This window comes from Protopterus annectens, chromosome 7.part0 (genome assembly GCF_019279795.1).
Source record: "Protopterus annectens isolate FY-2018-M chromosome 7.part0, PAN1.0, whole genome shotgun sequence".
NCBI classification, from domain to species: domain Eukaryota; kingdom Metazoa; phylum Chordata; order Ceratodontiformes; family Protopteridae; genus Protopterus; species Protopterus annectens.
Window position 1 is genome coordinate 1064547498 of NC_056739.1, and position 22215 is coordinate 1064569712.

At 36.6% G+C, this 22215-nt stretch overlaps 1 protein-coding gene across 3 annotated transcripts in view; it reads left to right on the forward strand.

Moving 5' to 3' along the window:
- Nucleotides 1-22215, forward strand: part of FBN1 (fibrillin 1) — a 4097759-nt gene that overhangs the window by 2229460 nt on the left and 1846084 nt on the right. For all 3 annotated transcript variants that reach the window (XM_044077620.1, XM_044077621.1, XM_044077622.1), the window contains exon 27: nt 10782-10910. In XM_044077620.1, coding sequence (XP_043933555.1) covers nt 10782-10910 — 129 coding nt within the window. The remainder of the gene's footprint in view (nt 1-10781; nt 10911-22215) is intronic.

Consider the following 22215-nt stretch of genomic DNA (forward strand, 5'->3'; position numbering starts at 1 on the left):
GATCCTCATCGCCCCATTCTGGCCTCAACAGGTTTGGTTTCCCTTACTCAGGTCTCATCTAGTTGTTCCACCATGGACCTTGGATCCAGTCCTGGATCTGCTTTCACATCCCTTGGGGATTCCACATCCAGATCTGGACAGTCTAAAGCTCACTGCTTGGCTGCTCCGGTTCCCATGGTTCTTAGGACGTCCAGTCTGTTATCTCCTGTTAAGTCCATTCTGGTGGTGGCTCATAAATTGTCCACCAGAAAAGTTTATCGCAGTAAATGGAAATGTTTTTCTATATGGGCCATTTAGAGGTCTTTGGACCATTTCACTGCACAGATTTCGGCGGTTTTAGATTTTCTAGCTAGCATTTTTCATCAGGGAGCTAGTTCCTCAACGGTGAAGGTCTGACTAGCCGCCATTTCTAATTTTCATGTTGGGGTAGACATGTCTTCATTGGCTTCTTCTAAACTTTGTAAAACTTTTTTTCTCAAAGGTGCCTTTCTTCTCAGACCCCCGGTTAAGGACCCCATTACTCTGTGGGACCTCACTTTGTTGTTGCAGGCATTGGTTTCTCCTCCCTTTGAGCCTGCGGCATCTGTGGATCTACAATTTTTGACCTGGAAACTGCCTTCTTGGTTGCCATTACATCCACTAGAAGGGTGTCAGAGCTTCAAGCTCTTTCTATCAAAGTCCCTTACATGATCTTTCACAAGGCTAGAGTGTCGCTATGCACTAACCCGTCCTTCCTTCCCAAGGTAGTTTCGGAGGCCAATATTAATTAGATAATTAATTTACCAGTATTTTTTCCAAACTACCAGAACAAAGGGGAATACAAATTACATTTACTGGACATACACAAGCAGTTGCACAGGACTAAACCTTTCCGCAAGTCTGATCTGCTTTTTGTGTCCTATGCCAAGCCCTTCTTAGGTAAACCTATCTCAAAAGTGACTATTGCTCGCTGGATTTCACAATGTGTTGGCCGGGCTTACTCAGATAGATGTTTGTCTCTTCCAGGAAGAGTGAAGGCTCATTCGACCCATCTATGGCTATGTCAGCAGCCTTTTGGTCTAGAGTCCCTTTGGATGATATTTGTTCAGTTGCTACTTGGCCTCATCTCACACCTTTATTTCTCATTATAAACTGGATTTGGTCTCTAGGAGTAGAGCGTCCTTTGTTTCTGCGGTGTTCCGGAATATCCTTCCATGAGGGCCTCCCAAGTGTTAGGTAGCTGGGGACTCTGTCCCACAGGTTGAAGAACAAATGAAGTAAACTACTTCAGATAAAGAAGTTATGTACTCACCATAATATTCCATTTGAGTAGTTCTACTTCATTTGTCTTCAACCATTCCCCCCTCCTTCCTTCTAACCTTATCCTTTGGGTTATGACATGTCCTTTGTACCGGACAGTTATTTCGGGGATCTTTGGTTCTGTCAGGGCTAAAGTTCTTTTGTAATGTTTGTGTTGGAGGATAAAGTGTTATTTGGACGGGAGAAGGGAGACAGGGGCATTATGGATAAGGGGATGAGCATAGAGCTCAGAGACGTAGCTGGAAAATGCGGCATGTCAGATCCGATACGGATCCAAGGGTCCACAGGTTGAAGACAAATGATGTAGAACTACTCAGATGGAATGCTATGGTGAGTACATAACTTCTTTTTATTAGATTAAGACAAGAGTTTTAATCCAAACATTCAGCTATACAAAAGTAAGAAGAAACATATAAGATGTACATATGCTATGATCTGTGTCCTTTTCCACTCCATCTCAGCAAGCCAAGATTACCGCCTATTAATTTAGACATGCTTTTGTCTAACTTTTTTTTTTGCACTGTAATGCCTGCATTTTTTATTTTTAATACCAAAAAAGAAGAAAGAGAAGAAGAAAAAAGGCATCTGTTTACTTTTGTAACTTTATCACATACAAGAACAACTAAAATACTTTGCAATAATATATGCAAGTTACTGTTATTTTGTGAAAAGTTTCACTGGAGTACTGTTAAGAACAGAAATTGTTTTGCTTACAGTTAGCTTTGTCTTTCTTCTTCCTCTCCCCTCAGTGTACTTTCAAACATTAATGACATGAAATGAGGTAAATGCTTTTCACTTCCCCACAAGTTGAACATAGTCAACAAAAGTGCAATCTTTCTACTTTTTCTTTTACAGCCATATTTCACAATTGTGATTGATGCATGGAGTCTCACATTTATTCAGTAATTTCCATGTTGCTGGTCTCCCTGATAATCTGTGTCTCTCAAATCCAGATTTCAGTTCATTTCTAAGGTACTCCCGATTCTCCTGGTCGTCTGTACTTTTCTATGTCTCTCATGCATTTTCCTTTGTTACAGTGGAAAAGGTTTCACTGCAAAGTCTCTCTGTGTGCTTTATTATCAGAAGAATGAGAAGCAGAGTCCCCTTCTTCTTGATGGCTCACTTTTTGTTGGACAACTTTTGTATTTCCTCCTTAGCCTGTTCTGCATCAAAAAATAAATTTTTATTCTAGAGACAGCTGGATACAGCAGCTTGAACCTCGCACCTGCCTCTCAACATTCCCTGATTACTGAAATTAATTTGTTTCCATTCTGCCTTGTATACCATGGATAATCATTTTCCATAAACTCTCTACTGTCTTCAACCTTTGATAATTTGCCTTTTTGCCTCATTATTGCCAGGATCAACCCATTCTGCTAGTACGTTTGCATATTTACTAAGACAGGTCTTGGCAGCTTTTTCATAGCCAGATTCTGAGCATTTAATGGTGTGCCCTTTCACTTAACAGTTCCTGCTGTGGAATACCAGTATCCAGCTGTCTTCAAAGTGTTTTAAACTAAACAAGTACTTTTTAGGTATAAGAAATATAAGTTTTGTAGTATGACAAGAGAAAAAAAGCTAGACAAAAGCAAGCTCAACATTCTTATGCTGTAACCTTGGGCTGCTGGCATGGGGTATAAAAGTGCACTATTTATATTATGTGCAGAATCGGGATATTTTCACTATTTATCTTACAGGGATAAATGTTTAGATTATTACTTCTGGCTTGTATTTTTTTAAGCATGTAGGCTTTAAAATAAGATAAAAGCCATGAAAGTGCAAAGCGTCTTACTACTACAAAGGTATTACTATGTTTGTTTTCCACTGGCAAATGTTCAGTGGAGTTGAGATGTCTGCACCTGACTTATTGTAGAGCATATTTCATGGAGACAAGCTGTCTTTGTGTGCAAGCAGTTAATCTTGAGAATTTGGAGTATTCTTTGTTGAGAGAAATGCAAAATAGAAAGGTACAATTGCAAGCAGTTTAGTGAAAAAAAATTAAGTATGAAATTATGGGAAATGAATAAGAGGTAACAACCTCCCTAGCAGCCTTAATGCTTTAATGTAAATAATAGAATAATGTACAATTTAGTTGTATTTAAACATATCCAGTGCACTTTTTCTTAGGGCTAAAAGTTAATGTTTTCTGAAAGCATAGAAACTGTTTTTCATGTCTGGGAGGGGAAGAGGCATATGAAAAGAACAGACAGAAATCATTGGGGCAGTTCTTCCCTTCTGGAGGCTAAAATTTCATGTTTTGAAAAATATACATAGTTTTGTATGTTTGTTCCAAGTTAACAGGGGATGGGTTGTTTTGGAAAGGGATGATGATGATTAAACAAGGAGGAAGTTGAAGAAACAGAGTGGCATTTTGGATGCAGATCCTTAAGGAGAATAATAATAATAACAATACTGAATATTATAGTCATAAAGTAGTGGAAGGTATTTTAAGAACTAAGCTGATACGAGAATAGAGAAAGGAGATTTTGCCAGTAGGGATAACTGCAAGTAGGGGTACATGAAGTAGACAAGAGAGAGCCTGAATTTACTGGAGAACCTGGCAAAGAAATCAAGATATTGGGAGCAAATAACTCAAGCAGGAAATGTAATAGAGTGGGATGAGGCCAAGAAGACATTTAGTTTGCAGGCTAGAGACTGCCTTCCCTACCAGGGCTGATCTCAGAGCACTGGTACAGAGAAAGTGATAGGGTACTTTATAAGTGAACGACTTGATCTGGTAGAGGTTTTAGCTGAATCTAGAACAGAAGCAACTGTTAGTAAGGAATAATTAACAGGGTATATTCAATTTTGCATGTTAACTATAGGAATAAATCAGAGGAGGTTAGAAAAGATTGGGCAGACTGGAAAAGCAATTTAGAAGAAAATCCAGAAGGTTTGGGATCTTTGCTTGAAAGTGTTTACATAGATATTTTTATACCCAAAGCAGACTTCTGAGAATTTTTCTCAGGTAGATTTCAAATGTTGGATTTGTGATGAAAAAGAATGAAGTAACTGGGAACATATGTTTTGGGGAGTATAATGAGTTGACAGATGTTAAGAATTCCATACAGAGTACTGAATCAGAAATATGGCGTGAACAGTAGGCTGTAAGTAAGGGAATGATTCTTTTGAGCTGGGATACAGGATCTGAGTTGCCTAGACATAGTAAGGCCTTATTAAGTTTAATTCTGTTGGCTGCCAAAAAAAAGCAATTACTAAAAATGGAAATCAAAGTCTACACCAACTGTATTTGAGATATTTAATGTTATAAAAGAGATAAAATAACTAGAAGAGGGATCTTTCAAAAATGGAAGGAGCAAATTAGAAGTAAATGCAAATTGTGGGAACAATACATGGATAATAATGTTCAGGAGAAGGAGGAGTGAGGTTTAAGAGAAGACAGGAGTTCAGCTATTTTTGTAATGTTGGACTGATGATAGTAGCAAAGAAGATATATGTGATGTATTTAAATGGAAGATTGTTAAAATGTTTTTTTTTCTTTTATGTTGATGTGTGTTTGCCTATGTCTTTAATGGAAATTTTATAAAGGTGTTTAAAAAAGTTTTAAAAAAAAAGTTTTTCTTCACTTTGCAGCATTCTTTAATTTTCTTTCTTTGGTAGCATTTATTTTGTCCTTCTCCTCTTCCTTAAGGCTAAAAGGACTCAATTTCCTAATGTCTTCCTCTCCTATGAAATGTAAAAATGTTTCACATTCTTTAGTTACTCTGCAATTTCTGTTAAATAACCTACTCACTGTTAAGGGGTTCTCTCCATATGATGCATGTTGGTTTTACACAAACTGAATTATGCATTTTGCTTTTATTTGGATTTAAGAAAAAATGATGTTATAAGCTATCCCAAACTTAAGTGTCTATATGAATTTATCCTTCTTTGTTAATCCTTTTTTTTTTCAATAGTTGATCATACTTGCAAGTGGTTTGTGAATTGTTAGTAATATGTGCAAAGTCTCCGTACTTTGTGGCCTGGATTGTGGAAGAAAATGAGTTGACCTTTCCAGCTTCTTGATTAACAAGTAACTAAATAAAAATACCTAAATAAAAATAGATTCCAGTTGCAGAAAGAAACAGCTCAAATGTCTGAATCTGTGACTTCCTGTTTTATGACAAATTACCTTGCAGGATGACAGACATTGGTTGGTGCACTAGATTCATTGTTTAAGCAAGAAATTTGTGATTTAGTGATTTATCAAGAATAAAATATTACAGTGTTACATTTACTGATGTGATACAAAAATGATGGATTGGGAAGAAAGATTGGATAAGCAATTCACAAAGAAAAAAAATGGGGGATATATGTATGCGTCCCAAATATGCAGCTAAGTGTAGAATATTCAGGATCTTTGCTTGGAAGTGTTTACATAGGTACTTGTATACCATAGTCAGACTCCAAAAATTTTTTTTTCTCAGGTAGACAGCAAATGTGGCAGGTGTGATGGGGAAGAAAGAGGTAATTGGGAACATATTTTGTGGGAGTTGGCAGACCTTAAAGATTCTCTGGAGGCTACTTTGTCAGAGATACAGGGTGAGAAAATTGGTGTAACTAAGGAAATGATTTTTTGAGCTGTGATACAGAATCAAAATTGCCTAGCCACAGTAAGGCCTTGCTATGTCTAGTCATGGTGGCTGCCAAAAAAGAAATTACTAGAAAACGGAAATCAAAGTTTAAACCAACTTTACTAGAAATAGTGATTATAGTAGCAGAGATAAAACAACTAGAGCTGGGATCTTTAGAAAAGGGTAGGAGGAAATTGGATAGAAAAAATGGGGATTGTGGGAACAATACATGCAGACGAGGAATGTGTTTTAAAAGAAGGCAGGATTTGAATGAGCTATGTAATGTTTCACTGAAAATAACTGGATAGATTATAAGTAATGTATAATGTTTGCAACTAGAAGTATGCCAATATGGTTTGTTTTCATTTATATAAATGAATGATTGTCAGTGTCATACATGATAATTTAATAAAGATGTTTCTTTTTTAAAAAAATACAAAGATGGTATGACTTGCTGTTGTTCATAGCTATGGTACTATTTTTGTATTGTGGATTGATTCTTTTTTATATTCATATGCATGGCCCTCAGTTTCATTTACCACTATAACACTATGTAAGATGTGAAGCTAAGCCACAAAGGAAGGAGCCCGACACTAAGGTATAGTGGCACTTTCATTCGATTTAGTAAATAACTTTTTCAGAAAATAAATACCTTAAATCAAAGTGTGCCACATGACAGTATTAACCAATGAAATACATAAATAAATAAGTAAATAAATAAATATACTTCAATCCTATTAAAGAAATACCTACAAATAAAACATAATAAAATATTAAAAGCATATATGCATATATATATATATATATATATATATATATATATATATATATATATATACATACAAAAAAATCAAGAAGCATATAATACTGATCTGAAACTTGTATACCTTATGTGTAATCTGTCCACTTATAAATAAAACAGTTTTGCACAGGGAATATATAATCTCTGCATCTGTAAAACACTTAATATTGATGGTCTCATTAAGACCTGGGAACTAACTAATCAGCGCACAGGAAAATCTGTCATTTACTTTCACTACATTCCAACAGTGTCTTGAAAAATCCACTAAAAAGATATGGAGTCACTGTATCAAGTACAACAATTGAAAACTTTTTAAAATGATCACAAACTGTAGCATGTTGTGCCAAAGCATTTGTCACATCCTTGTTTTTTTATCGCCAGAACATGTTCATATACTCTTCTACCCAAGGTCTTAATGGTCTTACCTATATAAAAACCATTGCAGGAATTGCACAGTGTAACATGAACCACAAAAGTGGTGTCACAGCTGTAACAGCCTTTAGCCCAAATGACCTTATTTAGATGTTTAAATTCAACTGAGGCAGAGTTGACTGTAAATCTACATTGCCTACAGTGTCCACATGAAAACTTCCCTAATGACACTTGTCCATCAGTAAAATACTTGGTCTTATCTTTTTCAAGAATGTTTTTGATATTAACAATTTTTTGTAGGTAAACAAAGGTTTGTCACCTAAAATTCTAACCAAATCAATGTGCCCCATCAACACTTTCCAATTATCCATAATGATGTCTCTAGTAGAACACATTTAATTAGAGATGGGAATGAGGAAGGCCAATCTATAGGTGTCAACACTTCTATTAGAAGTAGAATCAGGACATCCATATACTATCAAAATGGGACTTTTGACATTCTCCTGTAGTTTCAAAACTTCACTAACAATTCTTTCAAGCCAATGAGAATCATATCCCCTGTGGATAAAAAAGTTAACAAGCTTATCCAATTCTAACATGAAGTTGGACTGGTCACTGGTCAACCGACTCAAACGTATTAACTGACCCTTGACTACTCCCCTCTTCATGTGCAAAGGATGCAGATTGTCCTTGTGAAAATACTGATTCAAAAAGGAGACTTTCTACTTGAAAACACCAACTTGTCACAGTCAAACTCAAAATGAACATCCAAAAAAATCTATCGATTTTCCAAAACCACCAATGGTGAACCTTAGGAAGTTAGTTGCATTGTTTAAATCAGTGACAAAAGATGAAAAAGTCTCATAATCTCCTTTCCACAAAAAGAACAAATCATCAATGTATCGTTTATACAATAGAATATTTTAGCCAGTGGATGCTGAGTTAAGTGTTTAATTCATTTCCCACATTGCCATGACAAAATTTGCAAAAGATTGCGCAACCCTGGAACCCATGGCAGTGCGGGTAATTTGCTGGAACAAAAGATCATCAAACCTAAAAAAATTGTTATTCAGTACAGTTTCCATCAAAACACAGACAGTGTTAATTTTGTCATTACTAAATGTAGTATGACTACTCAAATATTCTCTTAAAAATCCAGCTCAACATCTTGATCAGTACAGGTGAATAAAGACATTACATCAAGAGATGCAAATACAAAAGTTGTGCCAATGGTGTTGAGACTGCCAAACAACTCTAGCAAATGCCAAGAGCCATGTAAATAAAACCTTGTACTTTGGACAACAGGATTTAAAATCTCATCCTACCAGATGGAAGTAGGTTCTGTCTTAGAAAATGCTGTTGACACAATTTACCTAAAAGGCGGATTTGTTCTGTTTTTGTGTACCTAAGGTATACCAAACAGAATGGCCAACTCTGGATGTTCAACTTGCAAATGTCCATAACTAGAATGACTTATACTACCTTGACAAAACAAATCAAACAAAAGAAGGTCCACCTTTGAAAAATAACTTTTGATATATACTACGATGTGACACACCTATAACTTTTCACATCACTCAAAAGTCCTAAGATGGCACACTTATAATCATTTGACTTCATAATGCTAATAGTCCCACCTTTCTCGGCCTTCATAATATGTAAATGTTTGGTAGTGGGCAAACTATGTAAAGCTTTCCTTTCACACACTGAAAGACTGAAAAAAAATAGTGGTACTATGACACATGTTCCTAAACTGATTCTCATACAACCCACCAAACACTTGTAATGTAGAACATAAAGAGGGATATATTTATATAGGTAAGACCATTAGGATTTTGGGTAGAAAACTATATGAACATGTTCTGGCTATAAAATACAAGGATGTGACAAAAAAATTGGCACAACATGCTATAGTTTGTGATAATATTAAAAAGTTTTTGTGTTTTTGTACTTGATACAGTGACTCTAAATATTTTTTTTGACATTTCAAGACATTGTTGGAATGTAGGGAAAGTAAGTGGTAGATTTTCCTGTGCACTGATCAGTTCCCAGGTCTTAATGAGACCATCAATATTAAGTGTTTTTTACAGATGCAGAGTTTATAATATCTTCCCTGTGCAAAAGTGTTTTATTCATAAGTGGACAGATTACATATAAGGTATACAAGTTTCATATCAGTATTATATGCTTCTTTATTTTTCTGTGTGTGTGTGTGTGTGTGTGTGTGTGTGTGTGTGTGTGTGTGTGTGTGTGTGTGTGTGTGTGTGTGTGTGTGTGTGTGTGTGTGTGTGTGTGTGTATATATATATATATATATATATATATATACACACACACACACATATATGCATATATGCTTTTAGTATTTTATTATGGTTTATTAGTAGGTATTTCTTTAATAGGATTGAAGTGTAATTCTTTATTTATTTATTTCAATGGTTAGCACTGCCATGTGGCACACTTGTTTTTTTGTATAAGAATGGGTGGTTTTATTTAAGGTATTTGTTTTCAGAAGAAGTTCATTGTTTATTAAATTAAATGAAAGCACTAATATATCTTAGTCTCTGGCTCCTTTCGTTGTGGCTTAGCTTCACATGTATTGAGTTTATTTTTGTTTTCTGGCTGTAGGTGGTTGTTGTTTATTTACTTTTACATTGTAAGATGTATTTATTAAAAAGGCTGTCATGACGACTGACCAATTGTTTATTAAACAGAAAATATAAAGTAACAAAGTTGCTGCAGTCAAGACACCAAAAAACACCAGCAAAACGGCCAGTATAACGTAAAAATGATAATGTAAAATAAAATGCCTCTGGTGTTGGCTCCACGTAAGAAGTCCTCGTCAATAAGCACAGTACCCAAGGTGCAGTGTATTAAATAACAAAGTCTGTTCAGACCCTGTTGAAAAGTCTAAGCAAGAAAATTGCTGTTCAGCACAAAACCAAGCTTATCATAAGCGTAAAGTCTATTCAGACAGGAGTACCATAGTAAATCTTCATGTTCCACTGTTCCACTATACACAAAGAAGCCATCCAATTATAAAACACACAGCTTTATTAGGTCCTCGGTAAGCGCTTTCGCATTTAGCTTTGTCAAACCAATAAAACCATATAGTAGAGCCTTCAATATATATCATTTATACAGTCAGATTAATTAATTAATCAGCATAGTGAGGCAATTATTCAATTGTAAAACATTTATCTTAAAGATAAATGCACCTATTCTTAAGGATGTATTGCATGTACACAGTAACTTAAGTGTAGTATATTTTTTACTGTTGTGGTTTGGTCCTTTATAAAAGTGCTTACTTTTGCTATTTTTTTTAAGTCTATTACTTGGGTTGTTGACTGTGTGGTTACAAAGTTATGGAATGCAGTGAAATGCCATGAATATGATGCAGGTAAATGATTTCCGCCTCGTGTTCTCTATCTGAATTTGTAATATGACTTGCTGTATACAGTAGTGCATGTTTTATTTTTTTTTATTTTTCATAGTGATAAGTGCTTCTGATTGGGTGATCAGTAGTATTTGGTTAAGTGACTTGCACAGAGTAATACAGTAGCCACACTGAGACTGAGGACCTCAGTCTCTGAACACAGGATGAAGCTCATTATTAGCTCGTGAACTTCATTTGCCATGTAGTTATTAGCACTGTTTCTTTCGCTTTCTGTTTTTCTACATTTTCAGAAGAGTTACCTTTGTGTTTCTAAATGTTATTTCTTTTTTTTCTTTTAGATATTGATGAATGTCGGATATCGCCTGATATTTGTGGACATGGAACATGCGTTAATACTCCTGGAGACTTTGAATGTGACTGCACAGAAGGTTATGAAAGTGGGTTTATGATGATGAAGAATTGTATGGGTATGTATTTTGCAAAATTTTAACTTAGCTCATAAAATAAAAAGCAGACCATTAGTCATAACAGAGTTTAGCAATAAACAAAAATCTTTACTCAGAAATGTATAGCAGTAACATATGATCTGTATGTTTTAAACACCTAAATATATATTTTAAAAGAATTAACACTGGTGGCCAACTCCCACTGATTAGGTATTGCTTTTAAAGGATATCAAACAACACTTTGTGAATGGAATCAAAATGTACTTAAAAATATTGTAGCATGCAGACTTCTGTGGTGGTTATCATATCAGTTTAATTTGACTCACTGCAAAGCTGATGACATAGTTTTTGTTGATTTTGGGTAGTATTCATGAATATGAGCCAGAAAGGGTAGGATGGCACACAATCAAAGAATACCATTATAATGTAACATTAGAAATTATTTGAATTTCAACTTATAAATAAAAATGAACACAATTAGTTTTGGACATTGAAAGGTTATACTGCTGTTCACCACACTACATTGTGGTACCTGCAGCTATGGAACTATATTTTAGGCATGGCAATCCTTGGTGCCAGTTTCATAACATTGCTGGATGTGCTATAGCAGAGGTTTTTGTGGCAAAACACTTTGTGTGCAACACCAAAGCAGTGGCCATGACATCTCAAGGACACACAAAAGAAAAATTAAATCAGTGCATCAGTATATAATCTCTCCAAGGCCTGTAGTCATACAACACGTCTGATACAATATAAAATGATGCACTTTCAGAGTCCCATCCAATCACAGCTTTACTTCTCAGAGTCAAAAATGTAACCAGTGAAGGATGTGTCTTTTCAACATATTGACCTATTATGCCCCTACAAGTTATGCTTCCGTGGCATCTTCCTCACAGCCATATCAGAAAATAATATGTATATCTCTTTAGTATGCACATATGTATATTGAAGGACTCTTATTCCCTGAATTTCATGAACTGCAAATCCTTCATTATGCTGACACAGTGTAACACAGCAACTGGTAAGGACATTCTGTGTCTTTATTGTCATGGCCATCCCTCTGTATCTGTAAATGTTCTACAAGGCAGCAGTTTTATATTTTTGCAGTATTACAGGTGAAGCAAACATCTTGTAAAAGATGCAACTCATGATTTTGCAAGATACATCACAAGCTGTATTTATATCATAATTATATCCTTAGGTCTATACACTCAGGGTCCTTCTTTTCATAATAGGCTTGACAAAAGCAATAATTTTAAAGAGATGTTGGCTACAATCAGATAAAGAGAAATTGGATACAGTCTGATAAAGAGAAACTGGTTAGAAAAAGAAAGGAACTTGCTAAGGGATAGTGTTCTCTGAAAACATTCAGGTGTTTTTCCAGCTAGGAGAGCTATAAAGATAAGACAAAACCAGAGAGCACTTAGTAGAAGCACAGGCTGCACCATGCATCTTAGCATGGATAACATTTCTTTTAGGTTAACTCAGGTTTGTGAGTATGGCTGTCAGTTTGGGACATTTGTTCTTATTAGGAGGGTAAAACTTCAGTATTTGAAGATGTACATAGTTTTGTGTGTTAGAATTAAGTTAATAGGTTTTAAGGGGGTATTGGAGTGTGTTTGTTTTTTTTGTTCTTTGAGGGCTTTCAGTAAAACAACAAGTTTTGTAAGATGTGATATAGGCTCAAATGGATAAGACAAGAAACAACTGTATAAAAGCTCAACCTGCCAAACAGTGTATGTATGTATGTAACACAAAAGCTGGAACTGGACATTTAACAAAAAAGCTGTTATACATAAAAGGTGGGAATAACTTTTTAATACCATGATGTTTTCTGTAATGTCTTTACATTTCAATAGTCTCACAGATAAGTAGAAAAAAGAAACAGTAGTATGTGATGGTCCCTCCTCTAGGCCCGTAATCAAGGAGCCTGAATCTTCAACACTGACACCGGTGAGGGACAGTCACTATAAACAAAATTAGCTACACACAGTATTTCAGATGCAGCTCTCTTTACCAAGCACAATTTCCCTTAACAGCACACAGGAAGCCCACACCAGACCTGGGGCTGGACTCTCTGTCTCTCTCCAGGCCCCAAACAAGACTCCACATTGACCACTTTGGAGCTCTGTGTCCCTGTTCCAAGTAGCTGACATACACACACTTGGATATTTGGTTTTCACACACACGTATATACCTGGGAAAGGCTGGCACAGATTTACCAGCTGTGCCCCCTCTGCCCAAACTATAATGTAGTTATACAGCCACCAGCCAGCTACTCTAAGGCTCTTACAAGGGTACCCAATTATACTGAGTAAAATTAATACTAATACAAATGTTAGAGTTTGACCAGTCCAGCAAGGCTTTCAGGAGCAGCTACAGTGTCACTAAAATAAGCATAAGTACTATTAAGATGTTAAAAGTATTCTCTGAAAGACCAGCCACAATGAAAGGTATAGAAATATTTAATAATACATAATAAAATATAAAACATGAGGATACTGAATATCTAGTTATTGTAAACACCAGGGTTTCAGTCACAGGCGATATAGAAAATAACAGTTGGATAGATTCACATAGATGCAGAAAAACAATACTTAACTAATCTCACTATATTTTCTTGACAGACTGAATAATTACTGTTCCTTAGTTAAGTTACTTACTACAGCAAGACAAAATGATAAGTGTTGAATAGCTAACTATAGCAAGGCAAGATGAGGTGTGAGTTTGTGTGAGATATCTGTAAAAGATCTTTTCTGTCAGGTTCCGAAAAACAAAGTGCTATTGTGAAAGTTCCAGAATATCTCTCACTAATATAAAAAAAATAATAATTTCAGTGCTGGTTATCGAATTACATCACATCTGGTCCCCTGACTCTGGTACAATATACACCCAGAGCTTTGCTAAGATCTGTTGCAGCATATAAAACAATTTCAAAAACTTCCACCCTTACAGGGTAGTAATTAGTTCACCCCTAAGGACAGTACAGTAAAATTCTGAGTCCTGGTTTTCCCAGACATTTTTGTCTCTGACTGCAGTCATACCTTTAGGGTAAAATCTTTATGGCTTAAACCAACCCGTTTAATTGTCAGTCTGTTTTTCAAATAACACCTTCCCTTCCGGAATTCACTGTTAAAACATATACATTTAATCAGTTATAATATTACTGCCTGATATACATGTGTATCTCTTTTTTGTCCAGCAGGACCCACTGTTGATGCATTTTTAACACAAACAACTTTTACAAATACATTTTTAACACAGACATCTGTACAAATCAGTGTGATAGTCAAATGGCATAAAATTCTTTACAAAAGTCCAGGTAGCTATGCTGACATATGCTACATATGCACTGCCCTATTCTCCCTGACACAGATGGTACTACCTCATATCATCACATAGTGAACTATATTAAAAAATGTAGAGTACAAATAACTATGCTACAGGAAACACACTTGGAAAGAACTGAACATGTGAATTTGATAAAGAAAAGTTTTGGGGATGGATATTCAGCAGAATACGTGGGACAAAGAAAAACAGCAGTACTTATATTATTTGCAAGAGGAGCTCCGATAGTGATAGAAGATAATCATAGATTTGTAGTACTAAGGGGCTACTGGCAAGGGAGAGGGATTACATTAGCATCTATTTATTTCTATTGTACTTAAAACTGTTATAATGGATCTTAAGAAAATTCTGGTAGAAATAATCAGCTTTCAGCAAGGAATATCACTTATAGGTGGGGACTAGAATTTGATTTGCAGCAGGGAAGATGTGTCTGTGGGGCAGAAGAGAAAGTATAACAAAGGAAGGTAGACTTTCAAAGAAATTTATGAAAATATTTGGTGTGGAAGATGTTTCTTTTATTTTTCAATGAATAAACTAATTAAACCTCCCAAAATTACATGGGCAACATAAGTGTGTCTTTTTTGGTGTACTGGTTAAGTAAAGCAAAAATGGTATTACCTTACCTAGTATATTGTAGCCTGAAGAGCATTTCAAACAAAATGCAGACCGCAACATTCCCATGGAACTCCTTTCAGGCTTCCTTGAATTAGTTTTGCAGCAACTGTACTTCAGATGTACTGTAATGGCTAAGCAAAGCAAAGGATATGTGAAGCAGTAGTACCTCTGTACTGGTGTAATGGCTGAGTAATGGAAAATAAATTTGACTCTAGATCATTGTATCCAGAAACTCATTCTAAGCAAGGAACACAAAGCCATCACCTGGCAAAAAAGTTAGCAAGTAATAAAAGCACTGGTGACAGATAACAGTGTTATCTCTCTATATTAGACTTCACACTGGCAAGTGGGTACAGCAGTTAGCAGTTCTGTCTCTCTCCTTCTCACATTTCACAGTAGCTATGGACTGTAACAAAGTAAAGCCCTCCAAGCTCTTCCTTACACTTGAGAATATAGACGTGTGCAGTTACCGAGACATGGTTTAAAGCATCAGAAAGTACTCCTGCAGTGCTAGGTTTCAGTGCCTTCCACACATTTACAGCAGTAGCTGCATAGACAAGGGCTAAAAGTTGAATTGTCTCAGTATGCATCACTAACAACCAGACCTCTAGTGTGGTCAAGCACCATGACATGATGGAGTCCCTCCATGTGTAGATCGCCATAGACAAAGTCCTGTATCATATCCTAGCCAGCTCTAGGTCACCCTCCATGCCCGAAGAAGCTATCTAACCTAACACCCTACTCATGGGAGACTTTAATTGCCCCTGTAAATACTGGGAATCCTACATAGCCTCAAGTCAACTGATATAGAGATTCCCGGACTTCGTAAATAAAACCACCCTTAACAAATAGTGAATACATCCACTAGAGGCTCCAACATAGAGACCTCGTGCTCATAAATATGGGAGGATGTTGCAGCCCCCCCCCCCCAATGTCTTGTCCTCCCTTTTAAGGCCCAACCATAAAGCTGTCTCCTTTTAAATCAAAATCAACTCTGTAATCCCATTAAATCCAATAACAGTTATTAGTTATTCCAAGGCAAATTATGTGATGGTTTGTCAAAATTCATTGCCCTTCCAAACCCTGAGAATGTAGCAGCCTATGCTGAATTGCTCCCAGAAACTCCTTACAACCATGCCAGTGGCTGCGTAGAGACTGCTGTACTTATCAGAAGTAAGCCCAAGACTAGCCCCAGAAACAAACCACTGTGGTGGCACCCCAAATTAAATAGGATATACAACAAAAGGAAAACATTATGGCAAAAATCCAGAAGGGTGATTCCCATAAAGGGAAAAAAATCTCTCATCAAAGTAAACAATTGAGGGGGTTAATTAGGACAAGCAAAGTCAACTCTGAGGTTAAGTTTGCTTCCCAGGTGAAAGATAACCATAACACCTTCTTCAGCTAAGTCAGAAACTTCAAAGGCAACACACAGCAATGTGCTGAATTGGTGGTTAATTGTGCCACATTCACTGAGCCGGGAGATATAACAAACCTGTCAGCAGACAAATTCAGTTTGCAATTTACCCTCCACCCCTACTCCAACCATCCACCCAAAAATACCATAAACATAACCTCTCCAACTATAATTAAGGAGCATGTACTAACTGCGCTTGCTAAAGCCAATTACAAAGCCTCAATGGGCCTTAATTAAATCCCAGGATGCTTCCTGAACAATCTAAAATATAACTTATGAGGATCCCTGGAGTCATTATTTAACTATCGTCTTAAAACAAGCTTTGGGACATGTGATTGGAGTACTACAGTGGTCTTCCCCTTCATAAGGGAGGATGTTCAACATATCCTGGAAACTACAGACCCATTAGTATGACCAGTCTTATTTGCAAAACCATGGAAAGAATTATCATGGAAATTGTCAACAAGGATATAGGAGACCTGCAGACACTAGATCCATCACAGTTTGGCTTTGTCAAAGGAATGTTATACTTACTGAATCTGGTGGACTTCTTTGAAAAGGTCACTAAGGCAATAGCTGAGAGGAAAACACTGCATACTGCCTACTTAGATTTGGGTAATGCATTTGATACAATATCCCACTCAGGCATTGTCAGCAAACTTACAGAACAAAGTATAAATCCCTTTATAACATGCTGGATAGCTAGTAGGCTTGCTAATTGGACCCAGGAAGTTAAAATTGGTGAGGCCACCTCCACAAAGAGGATGGTCAGCAGCGGAATTCCCCAGGGCTCTATGCTAGGCCCACTCCTCTTTGCCGTCTACTTCTCAAATGTTAAAGTCAATGTCAAAGGCCTCTGGCTAACCAAGTTCACAGATGTTTGCAAACTGGGAGCAGTCATTGAATTCCCCCCACAAGATGACATCACCCTTCAGGAAGGTCTAACACAGACAAATGCTTGGTGCCAAAGCCATGGCTGAAAGCACAATACCAAGAAACGCCTTATAATATCTTTTGGGAAGTCGGACACCCCAGATAACTACATCATCAATAAAACACCCTTAAAATTTGATTCAGTAGTCAGGGATCTGGGAACTCATGTAGATAGTAACCTAGCCTTCAACCAACATGATCCAAAGTAGTAAGAAAATCCTTCTATGTTGCTGAACTTATAAGCAAGGGCATGGCATCTAGGTCCAGGGAGGTCATTGTACCAGTGTACGTGGTCTTCATCAGATCCATCATAGAGTATAATGCCCCCTTTGGTATGTTCTTGACCAGACATATACAGCAACTGGGACTTCCACAAAGGCTCCTTACAAGAAGAACACAGGGAGAAAACACAGTGCCATCCGCTGATTGCCTCAAAACCCTGTCTCTTTACTCAGTATCATACAGATGTCTGAGAAGTGATCATTGCCTGGCATGGCATACAAGACATCCCTGGACACTGTTTTGATGAGTCTTTTCCACATCTGTAAAACAATGACTATCAGAACTACCAGCTTAAATTTTGCTTGAGACATAAATAAGACATATTGGAAAGACAGATATGTTTCTCAGAGAATTCTCTGGAATAAAATCCCCGTCCATGTGAAGCAGAGTTCTTCCCTATCCCTATTTAAGTACAAATTGGAACAATGGATGTGTAATCGGAAACTCACCCCTGGTCTAGCACCTCTGTCTCTCCCGGACAGAGGCAGTCAGTAAATCACCCCTATATAAATCAAATTTGTGGGTCATATTTGGGTTGCATGGCTAGGCTTATAAGGGCCCTAGTGATGATAGCTTAATATACACGTATGAACCTATATACAAATGAACATAAGTAACAGTAACAATTCTATCTCTTTCAGGTCATGCACTAACAGTGGATTGCAACAAAATCACACAAGCAGCAGTTTTTTTTTCCACTCAGGTCTTACAATAGCAAGTGGTTACTATAAAGTAAAGTAGTTAAGAGTTCTCTCTCATTTCCTCAGGTCTTGTATTAGTGGTCAGTTGCAACAAAAAAAAACAGGTAGCTGGGTGCCAGCAGTCAGCAGAAACATCTGATTTAAAAGAAATTAACTAAAGTCTCTTTAATTAAATCTCTATTTTTACGATTAACAAGGGTACAAAACTTAAAGAATATACTTTTAGTGGTGCTCAAGCATGAAAGCAGTACATGTTTTGTGCCCTTGAACTTAAATGGAATTAGCCAGTGATGTTATAATGCAAGATAAAATTGTAGCAAATTTAAGGTAAGAGTCTTTTGGGCACAAACAACACTAAAACAAGAAAGAAAAGTCTCTTACCACTGCCTTGTACAAAACTGTAGACATCCTCTGGCCACCAAAGGTTAGTGCAATTAAAGACATCAGGTAAAACACTTCCCAGCAATACCTCAGCAAACAAATGGAACCCTCCTTTCTGGTTTGTCACTCCAAAAGGACATGTGGCTTCCAAGTCTCCAAACACTCGGGATATAGGTTCCCTAATTGCTGGTGCACCTCCCTGTCTCTGTCTATCTCCTTGTCTCTCTCTCTCTCTCTGTAGATCCTCCAGAGTGCCATATAGCAAGTAAATAAATATCCCATTTGTTAACCAGGTAGACCCACTGGACATACAATCCCTTTTTAGGGTCGATCCAGGAGCAATGTTTGGTTAAGTGACTTGCTCAAGGTCACACAGTAGACAAGTAAGGGTTGAGGGAGTCAAACCCTATACCACAGGAACTACACCTCACACCCTTAACTCTGCCAGCTTCCCTAGCTTTCTTGTCTCCATGACCTTTGCCATTTTGTCTGTGACCTAGTTTATGTCGGTAGTTGCCTCTCCCTGTGTTTAATTACCTTTCCTACCAAAGGGGCCAGCCACGCAGTACCTCTCACTACATCTTAACATCCAGTATCACTTGGCTAAATTCCCAAAATTTGGCTGATCCATATGTGCCTGATAGACCTAACTACTTCCCTTCTTGTGTTATGATTTACCAGGCTCTCCTGCTGACATTGCCATCACAATGCATTTCAACATGCATCACTTGTTATAGACATGTATGCAGTACTTAACATCTGGGATAAGTTCTATCCCGTTGAACATTAAGTGGTGTGGATGTTAAGCAAACACTGTAGAGTTTGTATTGTGCCTCACTTAACATCTGTCTGCAGAATGGTCGATCGCATTTATGTCCACTTCTACAGTATGGATGTAAATGCGGTTGGATGTTGTATGGAAGGACATTAAGCGGCACACACCTATGCCAAATGAAGATGATGACTTTTAAAATAAGGCATCTTTTTGTAAATAGAGCATTATTGCCTTGATGAGCTTTAAAGGCATTTCATTCAGGATGTATATTGTAAGAGTTCTGTAAGGAAAGCTCAGTATACAATGATTTTTCACAGCACATGTAGATCTTGCTAAACTATGTATAGTACCAGTGTATTAATACACAGGTAAGTGAAATGGCATGTTTTAAACACCAGTAATTACTTAGTCTGCATCTTGTTATGTTAATATTTATTTTAAAAATACAGATACTGAATTCCAAGAACAATATGCAAATTGTGGGCCCTGTGAAGTAGGGACCTTGTAAAGATTTTATACTAGACAGTATTAATTGTATTGCTTTATAAGCAAATTTACTATTACCAGGCTTTTGGTTCTGCTGCTTACAGTCTGAATTTGCAGATTTGACATCTATTCTCAGTAACAATTTAAAGCAATTTAAGTAATTAAATTAAATTAAATGATTTTTTTTACACACTGTCCATCAAGATCACTTTTAAATACTCCACAGATGTCCCCTCAAAACTTTGGAACTAAAGCAAAACCTCATTTGATGCAATATTGATCTTAACACTTACAGTAATATCTTAGCCACATAACAGCTGTAACAAAGCTGACACCAAAGAGTTTGCTGCTTAAATATTCCAGGCAGAAGGATAAAAACGATGTTGCAGCAACTGAGGAAGGCATCATAGCCTTAGCCCCATCAGTGGCAAACTTTCACCAAGCAATGCAGGAGCAGTTATTTGAAATGAAAAATGTTTTGGAGAAAATCATGGAAACTTTAAACTGTTGGAGACTGTGGGTTTGATTTACAGTTGCTCATCTTAAAAATCAGGCCACAAACTAATTTTTTTGGCAGCATGTAACAACTAAGTCAGTTAATAGATAACAGACAAGAGTCATGGGCTTAGAAGTAGTTTGCAATACATAGATAGCAAAAGGTGATCAAAGAAAAGGGCTTGGTAGGATTTCTTAATGCATGGACCTTAGAGCTAGGTCAGTATAAATATCTTCATATTGAAAAGGCACAGTAATCCCTTATTTCTAACCTTATAGTGTAAACCAGACCAAGAACTGTAATTGTACGATTATTATTTTTCACAGAAAATGAATTGGTGTTGCAAGCAGCATGGACATGGTCTGATTTACAGAATTTATGAAGAAAAATCAGATTTAACAATGACTGTATTAGATATGTAATGGAGAAGAGGAAGCCATGGTAATTAGAACTGAAGAGCAAACTTGATAGCTTTAAAGATACAATGAAAACTAAAAGTTAGTAGTATTCATTTAAGGTTTTTGGAAGAGCAAAGATACAGTAACGTTTGCGGGGGGGGGGGGGGCAGTGAGTCAAAACCTATTCTTTAAGGAAATTGTTCCCTTTCTAGGGCTGTGGCAAGCAAAAGGATGAGTGATTTGAGTTGAATCCAGATTAGATAAAGACTTAGATAAAGACTTAGGGCCAGATTCAGTAAAGCGTACACTAAGTATACACAAAATGTATTCAGGAATATTCTTATCACATTTTTTGTGCTTTCTAGTCACTCAGAAAGATTACAGTAAGTGTACATGTAGTCTACACTTTATGGTAACTTTAATGAATCCTTGTCAATATATATAAAGCTGCAAGAATATTAGTAGGAAAATAAAAATTAGGTGGAAGAAGGTGTGCATTATGTTTATGTTGTCTGTTCACTCAGAATGGTATACACGTAGTGTAGATGTTATTGAATCCCAGGGTAAATAATACAAACCTCTAGTTCAGGTAGAAAGTTTACATTAGTGTCACCTAGAAGAATAAAGTTGGGTTTAAATAACCAAGATTTAAGGCTGCCCTAGAGAAAATTTTTTAAAGGGAATATAAAGGGAAGCTAAATAAAGTTTAATATGCCCAAAATCATTTGAGACTTTGATCTGTAAGGGAGTGAAAAACAGAAATTTGTTAAGAGTGGTAAGCACTGGCGAGAAATAAGCTAGGCAAGGGATATGTCTAGTTTAAGACACATTATGATTAGGGATGGTTTGTCTGATTTAGTAGGAGTTATCCAAACTTCTCTGGAGTTCTGCAGTGTGGGTAACTCTTCCTGGCGGATTAGTGAAATATTAGGGTATTTCCAAGGTGGTATGAATACTGGGGAGCAGACACAGGAAAATAACCAAGATTCTTTTCATTATCATCTGAGAAACAAATGTACATCCTGATAAGGTAGAGAGATTTATAATTCATAGGGTGGAAAGGCTTCTGGATTGCATGAGTAGGTACAACAACTGGGCTGGACTTGATGGAATTTATATTTCACATGAGCATGTATATTTAATTGAAAACTTTGAAATACACATTCAATAACTATTTTTTAACAAGAAGCATCTTTATTAAATAATTGCTTATGATCGGCAATTATATAAATGAAAACAAACTATACTGACATAGTCTTAGTTGCAAGTATTTTACATCACAGACTGTTGGTCCAGATGACATACCTGTGGAAGCATGGAGGTGTTTAGGTGAAATGTCAGTGGAGTTTTTAACTAGATTGGTTAAAGAAGTCTTGGAAAGTGAGAGGATGCCTAAGGAATGGAGAAAAAGTGTTCTGGTACCAATTTTTAAGAATAAGGGTGATGTGCAGAGCTGTAGTAACTACAGAGGGATTAAACTGATGAGTCACAGCA